Raw genomic sequence first — 18,161 nt, forward strand, 5'->3', positions numbered from 1 at the left:
AAAATGAAATAAGCCCATGAGAAGACCTCTGACCAGTATGAATACCTTTAAGTGCTGGAGTGTATAAAGTACCAATTGGATTAATAAAGGACACACCATCCTCCCCATCCATCTCTGGGTCATTGTCCACTGCAGCATTGCCACCTATGTCAAACCAGAAGTTACCTTAACAGACTGAGGCTCATAAAACAATAAAACACAGATAAACATGGCAACATGCATGACTTCAGCTTATTTAGGGAGGCATCCAAATGAAAAAAGAGAAAAATTAAAGCATTTAATATATAGGAAATATTTAGCAGGTTGTGGCATGAAGTACTGGACTTTAGAACTTCAGTTTAATAATGAAGCTTGTATCAATCAATCAATCAATCAATCAATCAATCAATCAGCTCTGTTTAGGTAGACTGGTGCAAACTAAGGCACAAACTTCATCTTTAACCATTTGGATGCTGTGAAACATACAAGCCCCTGTTAAAATTTATGTAGCCAAGAGACTGGAAAGCACCAGTACTCAAGGGCTAAGTTAGTACCCTTGATGATCAAGGCATGGACTGTGTCAGCAGAGGGAATGGATAACCTGATATCCTTCCTCTCCTTTGCACCCTGAAAGCAGGGTGGTCCACCAGGAGTGGGGACTGAAGGAATTTATGAGTTGCTCATTTCTGCTTGAGCACATGGAACATACCAGAAGCAAAGTATGGGCAATAGATAACAAATATTAGAAACACATATATTTTGTACTTCAAGCATGCAACGATTCCCCCACCCCACCCAAAAATAGCTTTTTCCCTTTAATTGTCTTCAGTGAAATAAAAAAAACATAATGTGAGTCATTCTGTTGGAAAAAGAAGCATTACACAGGAACATTGGTACAAAACATGCACTTAATCATTTATACTCATTACTTCCTCTCAAGATTTCTAGTCTACCATATACTTAATTTAAGCTGTGGAGAACCAGGGGTTAAAGAGTCCACCACAGTGCAGATGGCTGTAGAAAGTATGTGGCCCAGGAGACTATGGGTTAGTAAAGATCTTGAATCTGGCCCACACCAGTTGTAATCAACATAATGCCATCTGACAGCTGCCCTGAGACACAGAGGCACATGAAATTAGCTCCTTGTTGACTGAAGTCATATTAAGAGGGGTGCTGGCTGGCAGCCTGAGCCTCTGCCCCCAGAGACCACCTGTGCAGGACCAAGGCCCACCCACAGCAGGGCAGCGCAGAAGCTGCATCCTTCCCCTGGCATAAAGCCTGGCTGCCAGTCCCCAGGACCAAAGTCCTCCAAACACAGGTGCTGGCAACAGGAGCACAGAGCTGTGGCTCCTCCTGCACTGTCACCCCAATGTGAAAAGCTCAGGAATCACAGCAGGATTTTAATGTCACATTTTGCAGAGCGCAAAGCCAGGGCTGCAGCTGAAGGACTGGCCTCTGGCTCTTTGCTCAAAGCCTCAATGAGTTCATCTAGTGCTAAAAAGGCAACACACAGACATACTAGTACATAACAGTCAAATATGCTAGCTACAGGAGAGTTATCATCAGCATTTTGCTGACCATTAGCACTAAAGGAGGGGAAGGGACACCTTGAACACGAAGCCACTTTACCTATATATCCTCCGCCTCCTCCACCTGAGGAGCACCCCCCTCCACCCCCTCCGAAACCCCCTCTTGTCTCCCACCCCCACTTCTTCATGGCCTGGGGGCAGGATCTTCCTCCAGTAGCACCTTCCAGCAAGGATTTTCCTGACCACAGGAAGGAAGTGTTATCATTCCAGCCACCTCCACCACCTGCAGTTGAGAGAAGAGAAAAGGCACAGCCAGGGGTTACTTTTTGTGTAAAAAACACTGGAGGGATCTGCAGGAGAAGCACCCATTCAAAACACCTCAGCTGAAAGCCATCATCTGCACCTCTTTTCACCTACCATACATGCAAGGACAAGTATTTTCTGTAGAAAAGGTAAAAAGATATCCCTACCTACTCTCCAACCACTTCTTTCGGGTTTTCAGAGCCTTTCCCTTCTCTTTGACTAAAAAACTCTTGAAATAAACCAATGCCAATTCTAAAATAGAAAAAACTGAATTTATTGTAAGGGGTGTGAAAACATGTCCCACTCCTACTCTCCACACCACTTACCAGTGATTCACTTTCAGCTCTGCTGCTTGCTCAGCCCAAGGTCTCTGCACAGAGACTTCTAGACATGGTGCAATTATTCTCTTTCTGCATAAGCCTGAGAAACTCTGAGTAAGTCCACACAGCACAAAACAGTGCAGAGACCAGAACAGTCACATTGGCACTGCAAACTCCCACATCAAAAATCAAACAACTTTGTTTATGAAGGTACTGTATTATTTTGGGAGAATCTAGCCATTGTTATGGCTATACCATCTCTGATACCCTTATTTATCCCAAGTATCCAGCACTGTGTGTAGCTTCTATTTGCATCTGTTATAACCCTCTGTTCCCCCTGAGCTGTATTTTCATGAGTTTTGCCTCACCTTCTTGTGAGGAGGAGGAATCTGGGAGTACCACATATTCACAAAGGTTTTCTCAAAAGGAATAAACTCTCCTTACCTGCAGCTCCTGAATTTCCATTCAACCCTGGAATAGAGGAATCATTCTCCAGTCTTTCTGGATGAAATGTGTCCGTTTTGGCCCTGTAGGCCCTGCCACCACCCCCTGCTGCAATTATCAAGGGGACCGGCTCTCCGTTCTCCATCTTAACAAATTCAGAAATAAAGGCAATGTTCAAACTGAGTCAGACATGGAAATGGAAGTTCAGCCTCATCATAGTTACTGCATGCTGCACCAAGCAGGCATCTAGGGCTGCTCAGCACTGCACACTGTCATTGCATTATTTATGTACCCACACCCAGAAAATTAATGAATAGAAAATTAAAGAATCGTCCTACCAAGTTCTGCTACAGGAAACAGCAGTGTCAGTAGCTCTATGAATTGTATCTACCATGGTGATGGCTCTTAGAAAGCCTGTAATGCCTCATGTGATGACTCTTATCAAATGAAACAGCTAAGGAGCACTGCTCTGCACAGTGTCTCCCCTGAGACCAGTGTTTGGAATGAATATTGTCTCAGCTAGCACAGGACAGGAAACATCAGAAGTCCACAGCTACAGGACTGCCAACAGAAAACATACAGGCTATCCTCAGCTTTCCCTGTCAGGCTAAATGTATAGCTGATGTCTCACATTCTACAAGGCCAGAGGTGAATGAAGTCCTGCAGAATTTGCCCTTTGCTGTAGAACTGTGCTTCAGCATCTCAGTTTTTATTGAAAAAAAACCCCGAACAAACAACCCAGCTCAACCCATTATGTTTGCAAAGGATACTTCAAGCCACCGAAATGAGTGTGGCCATATTGAACAGCAGTTCAGGGAAGTGTGAAGGGCCAGCCCAGATCCCTGCATCTCTCAGGTGGAAATTAGGGATACCCAGAGGTTACTCTGTGGACCGTCTCCCTGAGGTGCATAAGGGCATTTTTCAGAGGCAGGATGTGTGGATGCTGAAGGTGCATGGGGAGAGAGAAAAGGCACAGCCAGGGGTTACTTTGGAAACTGTGTTTCCATACCTTAAATATGTAAGTGGCACCGCCCCCACCACCACCTCCTCCTGCCCATTCATTGACACTTCTGTTCACACGAATCTCTTCTTCAATCACGTTGTTCTCTCCAATGCAGACCTTCTGGATAACATCATTTGTCTGCGAACAGAAGACCAAGTCTGAATTCAGGTAAGAAAACTCCACTTCCTTGTGCACACAGAGGCCTCATGAACCCCCTTCAAAGGGTTCATGAACCCTTCTACCATCCCAAAGCAAGAAATTGTCCTCCAGGGAAACTACATGATCAGAAACAAATTAATGTTCTTCTAGAAGAATCTGGCTTTTTGCCTCAACCTTCACCAGAAGAATTTGTTGCCATTTAAATGGAATTATTTTGAAGCAAGCTCAGTGCTGATACCTATTATCATGTAATACACCTCCATAAACTTTTAACATAGAAAATGTAGCAGAATTTGCTGCAAATATTTTCCAGCACTAACAGTCTGTATTTCACAAGAGGAGGACAGGAGTAACTCGGCAAGGATGTGCCTTGTCCTGTGCCACATGACAGCAAATGGCAGAGACAGAGAACCCAAGTTTGTTTACCTCATTTCTTGTTGGGTGGGCCAAGCAGCCCCTGTGCATCTCTGATGATCTTAGCAGCAATTTTACTGCAACTATCAATACCTACCAAAAGAGCAGCAATCCCACTTTTGACTGCAGTGTAACCCTGATGTTAATGAAAATACCTCACTAAAAAGCCTCCACATTTCCTACTTAGCATTTTTTCCCTTCCATCAATTATCATTGAACACAGTGAACTTTCTGTATTAGGCAAATCCCCAAATTCACTAACTGATTTCAATCACAACATTAAACCACCATTTATGCCTACTTTAGGACTATGACCTAACTACTGTTTTGGTTTAAAATTGGAGCATTAAAGTGCATGACTAGCAGGACCCTGCTGTGAGCATTTTCAAGTTGCAAACTTTGCCTCTAGCCTATTTTACTTTACAGGTTTTGTCTCAGTAACACTGTCTTGTTATACTGCACGTATAATGCACACTGAACTTACTAAACCAACGACACTTTTAGGGGAACATGCACAAACATTTGTTATAAGAGGATTGACCTTCTGCTTCCTTCTACTCTCATGTGTGTGTTTTCTTTTGGAAGAAGAACCTGATAAAAGCATACTCAAATTACAAATTATTCTGCTGACCACACCATATATTCAAAATTGCGCTAGAGAATGAGTGGCATCTCTTTTGTGTGCAGACTTGCCTAAAGAACTAACAGTCTTCCTTTCCTTGTTTTTTCCCTCTCCTTAATTGATTTGGAGTTGGGTGGGAATGATTAATAAAATGACAAAGTCAATGACCCAAAGGAACCACTAGATTACAACAAAAATAATCCTTCATGGCAAAGACATAACTGATTACAATCCAATCTAGTAAAAGTCCCCTCTACAAGTCAATGCAATCTCTTTGCCTCAATGAAAGAATTACATTAGCACTCAATAAATTCTCACTAAGATTACAGTGGCCTGCAATTTAATGAGTCCATTTATTACCCTCAGCTGGAATTTCCTAGTTAAAGATGCTGGATGGACGTTTGAGTTAGGCCATTTCTCATTTCAAAAAGGTTTTATATTAATCGTTTGTTTGTAGATATGTGTAATTCTAGTTTGAACATTATTTACTTCAGCATTCAGCCTTGAGAACCCCTTTTACTTGTCTATATCCTTCAACCTTTCTCTGCTCTAACAGACTGCTAAGCTTTCATCTCTTGGATGCCAGCCATTATCAGCTGAGAAATGCACATCATTTAAATGTCCAGCTCAAGCCTGCAGGTGAAATTTCATAATAAAATGCTTAGTTTGCTCCATGAGAGTGTCCTACTCCCACATCCTCCTCCAAAGAATACTTAACAATTAATAAACTACTGTGCATGCAAATAGTGCCCATCTTTATGTAAAGACATTTGCAGCAAGGGTTGGCTAATAACATAAAAATGAGGACTGACCCAACCACGATTGATTTGTCTTTCCTATTCCCCTGTGGAGAATAACCAAGCAGGCCCTGTGACGTGGGTATCTCTAGAGGTGCACAGTATATGAAAATGTCAGGGCTGGGCTCAAAAATGGAACAAGGACAAAACCCTGCAAAATCAGCCCTGAAGACTGATCTCCAGAGGAATAGAAGGCAGGGTTGTCTTTTGTCTCCAAGCCCCCACACAGGTGCTCTGAGATACTCAGACCAGACAGGAACCTGTTGTGTATTATCAATGGGGCCCAAATGTTGAAAAGAAGCAAGCACAGGGACATGATGCTTCATATTCTCATGCTCTCCCAGTAAAACTAAAAAAAAGTATTTCTTGACTCCTGTACCCCCAAACCCCTTGAGGACAACGTTTTTCTGTGTGAAAAGACAAAACTCTATGGACTGGTAGAAGGGATGCAGGCAAAACAGAAAGGCCATCACTTACACTAGGACAAGCATCTTCTCCTTGCTGTCCCACCAAGATATACAGTGTATCATCCTTCTGGAGGTCAAAAATTCCCAGCACAGACACTCCGTGGGACCGCACCATGGTGTTCTTCCCTCCTTTCCCTCCTGCAGCTCCATAGCCTGAGATGCTGCAGGAAAAAGAAAACAAGAGGCTGCCACTTGAGTTGTCCCAGGCAGGTGGAAGGAGGCACAAACCCCTTTGGAGCACTGAGCATTGTGCACACCTGAGCATTTTGCACGGTGTCACAAAGCTGTGCTCCGAAGACCTGAGATTCTAAATAAACCTAAACCCAAAGCCTGAAGACCGATTTTCTGCTCTGTTTGAATCCGTGAGCTCGTGTAGTTACAAAACAGATTGTTTCACATTGATTATTGGGCAAACACAGCTGAGAACAGAGTGAGCAAGCCCTTATAGTTTCCAGCTTTAATATCTGAAACACATCTTGTTTCCCAGAAGGCACATCCTTGAGAAGTTTGCAGCAAGGAAGAGAAAGAACAGAAGCAGGAGAGCTGCTAAAACCAGGACATATGGCTAAAGAGAACATTAAGCATGAGATTGACAGAGGGAGATTTGAGAAGGCAGACAGCATAACTGGTCTTGGTAGCATGGACCAGATGGAAAACAGCTCTCTTATTCCCAGGACCAGAGGAATACAGAAAGAAAAGTAGATGGAGATGACACTACCTGCAGTAAACAAGGAAGGCAAAAGCCCCCTGGCCAAACTCATGGCGATCAGAAACATCTCCCTGTCTCCAGCCAGGAGTGGGCAGGTTACACACAGGCTGCTGCAGTCTCAGTTCAGGCTCTGGGATTTTTATTTCAAACACTCAAGATTCAGAGATGCTTGCTGTTGCTGCTGTACCCAAAGATGTGGCTGTAACACTGTATTTCCCATCTCCTCCCTCTCCCTTTCTAACAGTGGACATACTTAAAGCAGCTTTTAGCAAAGGATTTCAAAGCACTTTTAAAAAATCATGATAAAACACACATTTCTGTGACTAAACACAGAGTTACTCAACTTTCTGAGCAGGTGAATGATGGTACAGCAACCCAGTTTGGATCTGAAATAAGCAGATAAATCTCCACTGACATTAGTAGCATTCCATGTGCTTCTGTGAGAGCAAAATTCCACCTGGAGCAGGTAACCAGAGACTGCAGAACTCAAAAATGGCTCTCGGCTTCCGACCAGGCACAGCATAGGTGCTCTGCTTTAACACCTCCTTTCCTCCAGCACCTGGCTGCTCTCTGCCCAGCACAGTCCTGCCTGCAAACAGGCAGTGTCTCATAAAGCATATTAGATCCTGGCAATGTGACATGATTATGTTCATGCCACTGCTGATAACCAAAGCAATCAGTCCTCAGTTAGGCTGTACCAGAGCCAGCAGAAAAAGTGATGGACACAGCACTGGGCCACCCTGAACAGATGCTACATGAACTGAAAGCTGAGTTGATTTACTGTAGGATTTTGCAATGGCTAATGAGGTGCACTACCAGGCACAGCAAGCTGGCAGGGCTAATTGGCTGCCAGTAGGGGCCATACTTTTCCATGTAAGAACAGATTTTGCATACAAGCAGTGATATCAGAAAGTTCAGGAAACCCAGTCTGGCCTCACCCAAAGGCTGAAGACAAATAAAACCCACTATATTCAGGTGGCAGTCATTCCCTGATCAAAACAGGTGTCACTATTTAAACAGTTATCTTGACTTCAAACCTAGAGAGGATCCCTTTCATTAGTAACACCTTTCTTTTACAGGAGGAAGGAAGCCATTTAACCCTATTGGCCCTGAAGAAAGGTTCAGCCTATTCAGAGCAAGAACACAGAGTACCTCCCACTGCCTTCCTTCTTTTCTTTTACTATGACACTTGTGGGATCTGAAAAAGAAGCCCACACCTTCAGGAAGGGTAGGATGTGCAGAGTGCAAACCAGGCCTGGAGAAAAACGTGCACCCTCACATCCAGGTAATGGGAAACACTGGAGCTAGTCTTGAGAGTATGAGAAAATGCTGTACCTAGCCTGGCTGCCTCAGAATGACACTTTTTTGCACACCACTGGGCTGTGTTCTTGTGCCACCTTACAAAATAGAGAAGATAGCACAGTGGAAGTGATCACAAATGGGGCACTCAGCAAAATGGACCTAAACCTTTTCCTTTAAAAATGGAAATAAGGAGGTTAAAGGATGGTGATGTGTAATTTATTACAGTCCACTTCTCTCATACTTGGTCATGAGACCTAGATGACCAAACCTTCTGAATGCTTAGAAGGAGATCTGAAACAAAAAAATATTCTTTTATAATGTTTAACTTCATTGTTACACAATGTGAAGTCCCACAGGGGTGAACCAGAGCATGTAAAAACTCCAGTTTTCCAATGTGGGCACTACAGTGTGTGGCAGCCTACCCAGACCTTCACAGCTGGGGTTTTCTGGGTGTGCCTGGTTTGTGCTGGCAGAGTTTTGTGTAAAATTGAGCTGTCTGTATTTTAATAACGCATATTCTGCCTCATGTTCACAAAATCAATATCCTTCTTGAGCAATTACCAGGAGTGCACATTACACAGTGTAAAACACACTGATGTGGCAGAACATCAGCTCCCTCCAGAGCCCAGCAGCCAGCAGGAGCGTTCTCTCCCTGTGTCAGGTGTTTCAGCAGTGCCCATCAGGAAAACTTACAGCACCCACACTGCAGCAGCACTGCAGGGCAGAGCTAAACACAGGCAGTAAGTCCAGGCTCTGGGAAGCCTGGAATTGATACTGCAACTTGACATTTTCCTAGGGCTATGCTATGCTGGCAGACTCTGCTGCCCCTTCAGCAGAGCAGAATCAGGAAGATGTCAAGTTAATTTAAGCCCACAATTGCCTCCTGCTTTCCCCAGGCTGTGAATTTTCTACTTTAGCCTTAAGAGGTGCAGAAGAGAATGTCATCCCTTTATATATATATGTTATGAACGACATTATACATCTATTATCTATACAGAACTTAAAAGTCTGTTAGGTCATTTATAGGATTTAAATAGACAAGTCATGCCTGCAGGGCCCAGGGGTTGTATTGTGCAGCAAAAAATCAGGCTACAGTTGCACAGGAATTCTGGCTCTTCTTGACTCTGATATTGAAGAAATGACAGTGCTGTAAGCTTTTGGGCTGTTTTGCCTCTTCATTTTTGGGCTGTACTTTATAACCATATTTACTGGATGCTGGTTCTGAAAAGTTCTATTCACCTCAGGCAACTCCTTGTTGATAGCTGGGTAAAGTATCATTAATGTTTTTTACATTACCATCAATCCTTGTAGGAATAGGCACTCAGGCAGAACTTGTGCCTAGCCCAGCCAGTTTCTCAAAACTGCTTTGCCCTAGACCTCTGTTAGAGACTGACACCTGGCCTAAACATTGGCATTATTTTCCACTACAAAAGAAAAAAAAAAGAAATGATCAGAAAATTGTAACTGAAATTTGTTCACCTTCAATGGAATGTTTTGCTTTGAAATCCAAGACACCATCATTGGTTTCAATATGGAATGCTGCATGAAAACCACCTCTAGACAGTCACTGGTTCAAACTGACAGTTCTTCTCACAAAATGATGCATGTAATGGCTTCATGCTATCATTCAGATACAGTGAACTACACTTCAATTGAACTTCTTTCCCCAGCAAGAGCAAAAGGAAAAAATGATTGGTAAAAATCTGATAAAGTAGCATTGAACTGTATCTGATCACCTCTCTTTGAAAACAACTCCACAGAGGGATTTAAGTGTTAGAACCCTCAGTATCTCACAGCCTACCATTTAGGTGGCTGCCTTCCAAAATCAATTCTACTGTGGTAAGCCAGGCTTACAAGCTCAACTTGCTGTCTCTAGATTCAAAAACGTGAAGATGCTGAGCAGAGGTTGTTGCAAGCTGGCCCATAAGAAATGCTGACACATGATTGTGCCTTCCACAGCAAGTGAAGGGTGGGAAAAACTCATTCTGAACCCAGGGCTCCATGAATGCCAAATGGGAAATACATTCCTCTTGGTCTGGGGAGGTGAAAATGCTTCATTTTCAGCTCCTGATAGAGCTCTCCCAACCTGTGACCATTCAGGCTAAAGATTCGCCTGCCTCAGAAAGTTTCTTCTCTTTCACCAAAATAGTTGCATCTTCCAGGGAGCAAATCTGAGATGGGGGAGACTGGAAACCACAGGCTCAGTGATAAGTAAAACCCCAGCAGATGTGGCCAAACTTCTGAATGTACCAGTTCAAAATTGCCTGGTGTATCAGCAGCTTGGATCGTTCTGAACACAGATACATCATGCCAATCAGAGACAGCTCCCTTACCTGTATGTGTTGGTTGCTGGTACTCTCCAGATCTGAATGCCTTGGAGAATCCCTTCAGCTCCCACCACCACTCTGAGCTTGGAGTTCCTGTAGGCATCGTTGCACTGGCTCTGGGTGGGGCCATAGGGTCCACTGGCACCACAGGTTGTGAAGAGCCACTGATCTGAAAGGAGGACACATGCAAAGCATGACCCCACACCCAAGGACCAAGGAGCTGCTCTGCTCTGCTCTCCAGCTGCTCTGCTTCTTGGACCAAGAGCAGAACCTGGCCCTGAGGTTTTAACCCAAACAAATACCCCCAGAATTACTTTTAAAAGTCTCATGGTTCTGTGTGCCTCTGTATTTGACAGCTTTTCATTGACATCTCCAGAAATCTATCACAACAATAAACATAGTTTTATTTTTCCTAAGGCTCAAAAAGGCAAAGAGCACAGAGTAGAAAAAAATCCAAGAGTCCTCCCAGTTTCAGGCTCTGCTCTCTGGGCTGTTAAATGCTCATTCATAATCTCAAGGCTGGTGCATTCCAGCCCTTTCAGTTTCTAGAGACATATGGTTATTGAATTTATTTTAAATGGGAAAGTAACTGTTAATTAGATAAAAAACTGTAAACACAACACCATCACAGTGATTAAAACATAACAATAGATTAATTGAATTCTAAATAATTGTTTGCTCACAGGACACTCAAATTAAGCTTCAGAAAGCAAAACACCTGACTGGGGCCTGTAAAACAAGCATCTAGCTTCTGCATTTTCTAGGCCAGATCTGTGGGTGTAAATCAAATGCCTCCCTATTATAGCCATTTTCATCAATTGGAAGCACTGATCCTGTACAAATAGATTTCTAGAACAAGGCTTTGTTAATTTGTGTTTCAAAAAAAGTCTAAATTTTAAAATTTGAATACAGGATGGTGGCAATTATGTCCTTTTCCTTAAAGATTCATTTTAGGAGCATTGTAGTCCCAAGACCACAATGCTTTTGTAAACCCACCTTGTCCTATTTTCTAGTATATCAAGAAATACTTCATATATACTCAAAAATAAGATCTAGATGGTAAATAAGCAGAAAAAGCATTTTTTGTGAACATGACATGATTTATCAAACATACTTATTAATAATCTAATATTAACAATCTAATAAACTCTATCAGGTAGTACTACTGCCATTAAAGATAAAAGATTTGGAATCTGAAGGTTTTTCTATAAATGATGTTGGTCCAGTCAGCCTTCCACAAGGCCTTCTCAAAGGGCAACATTTCTCCACCAGCTTCCACAAAAGAGATGCCACACATGCAGATTCCTTCAATGGTGACACTAAATAGTTCAGACAGGGCATTAATTGGACTCAGTGACCAGGAGTTGGAATCAATGATCCTTGCAGATCCCTTCCAACTTAGGATGTTCTATGATTAGCTTGACCTGCTTCTTGGAATTCAGAGCTATTCTCTAAGCTGATGTGGTTTAGAAATGATGGTCTGCACGTGTCTGGATGAGCAAGGCCAAAGGTCCTACCGCTGCTGTTATTGGAGACTTTCACCCTCCAGAAATACAAGAAAACACATTGGCTTAGCCAGAAAAAAAGGTCTGAATTACCTTTTCACAAACTAATCCTGAAGATCAGCTAAATTCCTTCTTACAAAAAAAGTTCAGTGAATGAAATGGATCAAAGAATTTGACAGAACTTTAAGAAATACAGTGACTGGTATTTCTGAAAAATGTTGGTAATACAGTGTTGTGCAAAATTACCACTCTGTAAAAAAATTTCCCAATCTAAGTACTGCTGAGAGAATAATCCCACCTTTCTGAAAAATCTACAACACCCCTTCTCAAAACTCCCCTGCAAGGGTCCTCTATAGCTTTTGTCACTGTTACTTGTTTTATTTACATATTAATTTCACTTATTTCTCCAATCCTTCTGCAGTGGGTGGCAGTATGAAATCTTAAAATTATTAGACAGCAAATGGAATAATTTTCCTCTCTTCCTGTGCTTCTGATGTACCCCCTAAAACAACAGGTAAGAGGGTAAAGGCACCTAAGGAAGAAAGGTCTAGAAGTTACTAAAGCAAAATGCTTCAGTAGCTCTGAACAGTTTGGCACCAGAAGTTACTTGTGTTTACCCTTGCAAAACCCACCCCAAACCCAAAGGAAAATCTCACAGTAGCTGGAAGATGAGAGACTCATTCTGTCAGCTATCACAGTGATTTAACATTGCAATACCCCAGCGGGTTTAGCCACCTGCACTGAAACATATGTTAGTAAAGCAGGCAGGTAAGTGGAACAATAAGAAGCCACTTGGATGTCTCCAGTGAAATATCAAACATGTTCCCAAAGGTAGATGTGGGTGACCTTCAAGGAGACAATAAGCTCAAAACATGAGAGAATCAAAATGGAAAACTGGAAGTGATAAAACCTAGGACAGGCCACAGCATGTGCAGACTGCTGCTGTGGTTAAGCTTTACATTTCTGATTTAGTCCCTTGAAATAATACAGGTTCCCTTAGGTATCTGCCTATCTGACCTTGGCAAACTCCTCTCTAGATGATTCCACATGTAATACACAGCACAGCTGGACCTGAAACTGGCTGCTCTTGGCTCCCACTGGGTTCCAGGGACTGAGGATCAGTGAACTACATCTTATTCCAAAATGCCTTGAAATGGCCCTCTGGTTCCCCAAAAGCCCTGGTTGAACAGAAGGAGAATGTCCTTCTGCTGCAGACCTTACACCTTCAGACTCTGAACTGAAGCAACCAGAACAGCTTTTGTATTTTCTGCCTTTAGGGCAGACTAGAGGGGGCTCACTTCCAGTGCAGAGGCAGTATCAGAGTAAAGGCAGACATTGCTGGCAATTTGAGATTAGTCAATCTGAGTTTTCAGAGCTTGAGAGGATGGGGAATGAAAAACCACAGATATGTTATACCAGGGAGTACAATGGAACCTGGAGATGACTGAGCACAGGAGGTGTTATCTTGGGTTTCTGAAGTGGTCCTGTTGTAATGGATACAGTGGTGCATACAAGATTGTCTGTAGAGCCTCCCAGATTCTGCAGGTGCTGAAGCCAGTGCTAGCAAGAATATGTATTTGCTTTATTCAGGTAGACAAGAACAGGAAAACATGTGTTTCAGAACTAGCAGAGCTGGGTAGTTATCTTTGCCCAAAACATTGCAGCAGGAAGTCTGGCCCAAGTGAAGTCCATGGAGAGACTGCACCTGATTTAAACCAGCAGGGATTTTAGTAAAATCTACAGCCAGGTGTTGCATGATCTCCTCATTTGTCATTGCTGCACTGATGTGCAAACAGCCCTACTCCTGTTTATAAATACTGGAAGCCAGTCCAACATGGAACAGCTTTGTCACTGAATGAATGGGACATAATATGACACAGGAAGAAGTTGCCCCTCATTTCAAGATAATTAGGACAGATGGATCTTAGTTACAATTCTGGATACAGACTAAAACTCCCACACTTCCCCCCTCCCCACCATTTCATAAAGCCAACTCTCAGTGTGCAGATACAACAGCCCAAGAGCTGAAACCTCTAACCCAGCAGCACTGCCTGCCTTAACAACCCACCACTACTTTTTTAAAAGTAAGATTTCACTCCATGCGAAGTATTGATTTTCTCTTGATTCTAGAAATGACTGCAGCATGTCTTATGAGCTTGGAGAGAGCATTTCTACAGGTTGCTGCATGCCACAGCAGTTTACAGTAATTCAGTTTGAAGCATTATTTTGATCTCCAAAGACTAAAGCAGCAGCACTGAATCGAAAATCCTTAAGTAGCTTGGTGAGGAGCATAGATTTTTTCCCTCTGTGAATAGCTGTGATCTGTTTCATAGTGCACAACACATCCCTCCTTCCTCCTGCAGTGTGTGGCAGGATAACACTGCCAGCACCTCACACACTGGGGGAAAAACAGCAGGACTCTCCAGGCTAAAGCTCCCCAAAAACTAGCAGATTGTGGAATTCTGCCCAACTTCACACAAGTTGCATATACCCAATGTTCAGAAACAGCTCAGCATTCCTATGACAAAAAACAACAGGCAGTTTAATGTAGGGTCCCTGTATATTCTGCAATTGGTAGTTGCAAGATGCTACCCAGGTTTAAAGAATGGAAATATCTGTTTGAGGTGGAGGGGGGAAAAATAGTGGAGATTCAGATTGGAGTACTACATTTCAGTGAATAATTTATACATCAGTTCAATTTAGATAGAATCCTCCCTTTTAAAAGAAACATGGCAGAGGAAAGATTAAGTTTCTGCATGTTCACCCACTCACCTGCCCTCCTGCTCCCTGGCAAGCCTCCCAACAACTGGCAAGGTCCCAGAAGCAATATTTTGCAAAAAAAAAATGTATTTTTGGCTCTATTAAAAGAATTGAAAAAAATTTTCTTCCTTCATAACTTTTCTTTCTGTAATGAATTCACTGACTGATATATTTACACACACAGTTGCTCATCCTTTTGCACCGCAGAAATTCTAGGTTTCACACAGCTTGTCTAGATACATGAAATGCACAGCAATCAAGGTGCTGGATTTCAGCCACAGCAAGAGGGGAGTAATGTCCTGCTCTTGGAAAACAAAATGAACAAAACCCCACAAGACTTAAAATGACTGATTTGTTAGAAGCTCTGATACTACTTGCAGCCCTCGGCAATGCTGCTGCAGGCACTGCTGCAAATAACAACCAGCAACACTGAAGAGAAAACCATGGGACAAAGCCTGAGGCACATTTGTACTTCTAACATGGAAAGCAATTTCATTGGCACGTGTACAGCTCACAAACTCCATGCCTCAAAACAGAGGCATTCTGGCTATACCTCAAGGGTCTAAATGTATTAGCTGGCATTTGTCAAATCCAGCTGGTTTGAACCTAGTTTAAACCCACTGCCAACCAAAACTTTAGTGATTTGAGCAAATTGCCAACCAAGCACCATGGTACTTGGCTTATTTTGGAACCTAGAGTAACATGTAAGTGAAATGCATCAGTGCTTTAAAATAATGTGTAGACAGTTTGTGTAACTTGCTGTGACAAGCTCTATTCAGACCAAAAGGCCAGTCCTACTTCCAACAGAGTAGAAATCCACATTCATGAGGGCTATAAATTCTCATGTTTCAGAAGCATAAGAACTCCAGTGGCTCAACTTTTGGATGCTATTAATTCTTCCTCACAGAGTCCATTTTACCTCTTCGTCTCAGGCAGATGCCATCTAGCTTGATGCCACGACCAAGTGGAACGTTTGCTTCATTTATTGGTAAAAACTTCCATAAGCTTCCCTTGCCTCCCAATATTTGGCCAATATGGGAAATCAGAGGCTTACAGGAAACTGCCCACCATAATCTTCACTAACATTTGGCTGCCACTGGCCCCATGGGTTGTGTGGAGAGCTGTAGATTTTACTCAGTGCATGAGCAATCTCAGTTATGCATTACCGATAACTCCAGTGGTCCATGCTGGAAGCCTGTAGGCAAAATACACTACAAGCATACATAAGAAACATGCTCAGTGAGGTAAGAATTTCAATTTTGCTTTGGGTTCTGCCATTTAACAGTGTTCTGTGATCAGTAATTGGAGATTATAACCTTTCCCAGGATTGAATTTGCCAGAGATTAATGGGGCAGCGGTTGAAAGATGATGGTAAATGGCAGAACTAGGTTGTGCTCACAATCACAGTCTCATACCTGTTAAGTGTGCCTACAAAATGCTATTAAGGGGCTATAAAATGATCATAGAAATTAGTGAGTCTTGCCAGCAATACAAGAACCAGTTACTGAGGTATGGCTAGACTAAGAGAGGTCGGCTTTTCCACCTTTTCTGGAGTTACTATTTCTGTCTTTATTTTCTGAATGAGGGCAGCAGTGAAGACTTGGATAGTCTTTCAGTTCAATAGGAGGAGTATCTGCAGTGATGGCAAACATATGCCTGATTGATACTGAGTATTTCAAAGAAATACTAAGGTATTTCAAAGAAATACTCAAAAGCTTGATTCATACTTTAGACTTTTCTCAAGTGTTTATAAATAAGGAACAGTCTCAGGGCATTCTTGTAGGAAACTGTGGTCAGTGTAAGAGGGTAAGAGCAGTACTGATTCTGGACAGAAATGACAACGCCTTGTTTCTTGCCACCTTCTGAAACCAGGCACTAACAAAGCAGCATGAAGAAAACAAATTTCTTTTCCCTTTTATGATTCACAAAGAGTCTTCCATAATGATACATGCTAGCAACCTTTTTGGAATTTCATTTTGCTCATAATTACAAAGGATGGTAGAAATGCACATTAGGTAACAAAGACCAAGTTGGGTGGAGGTGGAAAAATTATTTAAAACATTTTCTGAGATTTACAGCAGTTTCTGTATAATTTAAACTGCCATTCTTAAGAGTGAGCAGCTTTGAAGTGTAGGTCTGAAACCTGTGAATTGCCCTGTTTATTTCAAGTGCATGATTAACTCTGGAGAGCAATTATGCCAATTCAACTTTGCTAGGTTGTATTTGGTTGCATGCTGATTTTCAGTATTGCACCGTTGCTATTTTCAATCCTACAGAGAAAGCAAGTGTAAACACTGCAATGAAGAAATTCATACCTACATATTGTGAGATCCCACTGTTGTGTCTGAACATCTCCATCACTGTTTAGAATGCTACATTTGTTGAGGGGAGGGCACTGGGCTGTTATTTACTGTGTTAATTGATGCATAATACAAAAATACAATTCTGCAGATACCTTTATTGCATTATACCAACAGTTCAGTTAGTATAATTGCATACAAAGAGCAACCAAATGTAATTTTCTTTTACTTAATACTTGCTCCGCTGTCCCTTTCAGCTCCTTCATCTGATTAAGTAATGTGACTGAGAGTTCTTCCGAGAAACAGCCATGGAAGTGCTCAAAACAGGACTCTCCCCAATGGAAAACACAAAATCTGTGCAACCACTAAATGCTGTGGGGAAGAGACTGCAGGAAAACAGTATCCCAGTTTGGGTAAGAAAATTATTTGATGGCAGTTTCCATGCATGAAATCAGGGCTGCACAATGGCTGGTGGATGTGCAGAGCAGAAGGGACAAAACAATGCAAGATTTGAGGGGGGGAAAGGTTAATGTTTTTGCACATTGCACAACATGCCATTTTTGTACTGTGTGCCCTGACACAAATAAGTTGTCAGTGGGACAGAAGAGAAGCTGAAACATCAAAAGAGAGGCTATCCTCATGGTATTTAAAGCCTATTCAGAAGCACGAGAAATCTTTAATTAAAGCTTGATTGCTCTGTGTCTTGTTATCTCCTTTTGCCTACTGAGAATCCTATTTTGTCTCCTTCAGCTTCTGTGATAGTAATTTGTTTACCTCGAGTTCCTCATTATTGCTCACTGTATCTTTAGATGCCTGAATTTCCCATATTCTAGCCTTGTGTATAAAAGGAAATTGCATTGGTTTGATATAAATTGACTTTTTAATTGGTAGTTGAATGATAGTATGGTTTGAGAAGCTTTCAGTTTTACTTAAACTAATACCTAACCAATTTAAAAGCAAAGCCAAAGTAAGCCTGGATTTAACAACAGAATAAACAGCACTCAGCCTTTTGTACAATTTAACCATCTCAATGAAAAATCCTGGTTCCATTAAAGCTGATTCAGTCTTCTGGCATATGCAGACCTTGTTACAACTGTTTTTTCAGGCTGCTTCTAGAATCAAGTTTCACCTGCAACCTTTCAGCAAGAAGCTGGTATTCCAGCAAATAACACATCATTAGTTAACAGAAAAGGAAAGCATTTGCACTGCCCTGTGAACATC

At 42.1% G+C, this 18,161-nt stretch overlaps 1 protein-coding gene across 3 annotated transcripts in view; it reads right to left on the reverse strand.

The window, feature by feature from the left end:
* ALK (ALK receptor tyrosine kinase) overlaps positions 1–18,161 on the reverse strand; it is a 307,024-nt gene that overhangs the window by 26,462 nt on the left and 262,401 nt on the right. Inside the window, exons 12-17 of one of the 3 annotated variants that reach the window (XM_066546309.1) lie at positions 10,382–10,544; positions 6,048–6,198; positions 3,585–3,716; positions 2,576–2,720; positions 1,609–1,791; positions 46–144 (exon numbers count right to left, since the gene is read on the reverse strand). In XM_066546309.1, coding sequence (XP_066402406.1) covers positions 46–144; positions 1,609–1,791; positions 2,576–2,720; positions 3,585–3,716; positions 6,048–6,198; positions 10,382–10,544 — 873 coding nt within the window. Of the gene's footprint in view, positions 1–45; positions 145–1,608; positions 1,792–2,575; positions 2,721–3,584; positions 3,717–6,047; positions 6,199–10,381; positions 10,545–18,161 lie in introns of those variants that run through there. The other 2 variants (XM_066546307.1, XM_066546308.1) reach the window with 2 other exon arrangements.

Source organism: Molothrus aeneus, chromosome 3, assembly GCF_037042795.1.
Source record: "Molothrus aeneus isolate 106 chromosome 3, BPBGC_Maene_1.0, whole genome shotgun sequence".
Classification (NCBI taxonomy): Eukaryota; Metazoa; Chordata; class Aves; order Passeriformes; family Icteridae; genus Molothrus; species Molothrus aeneus.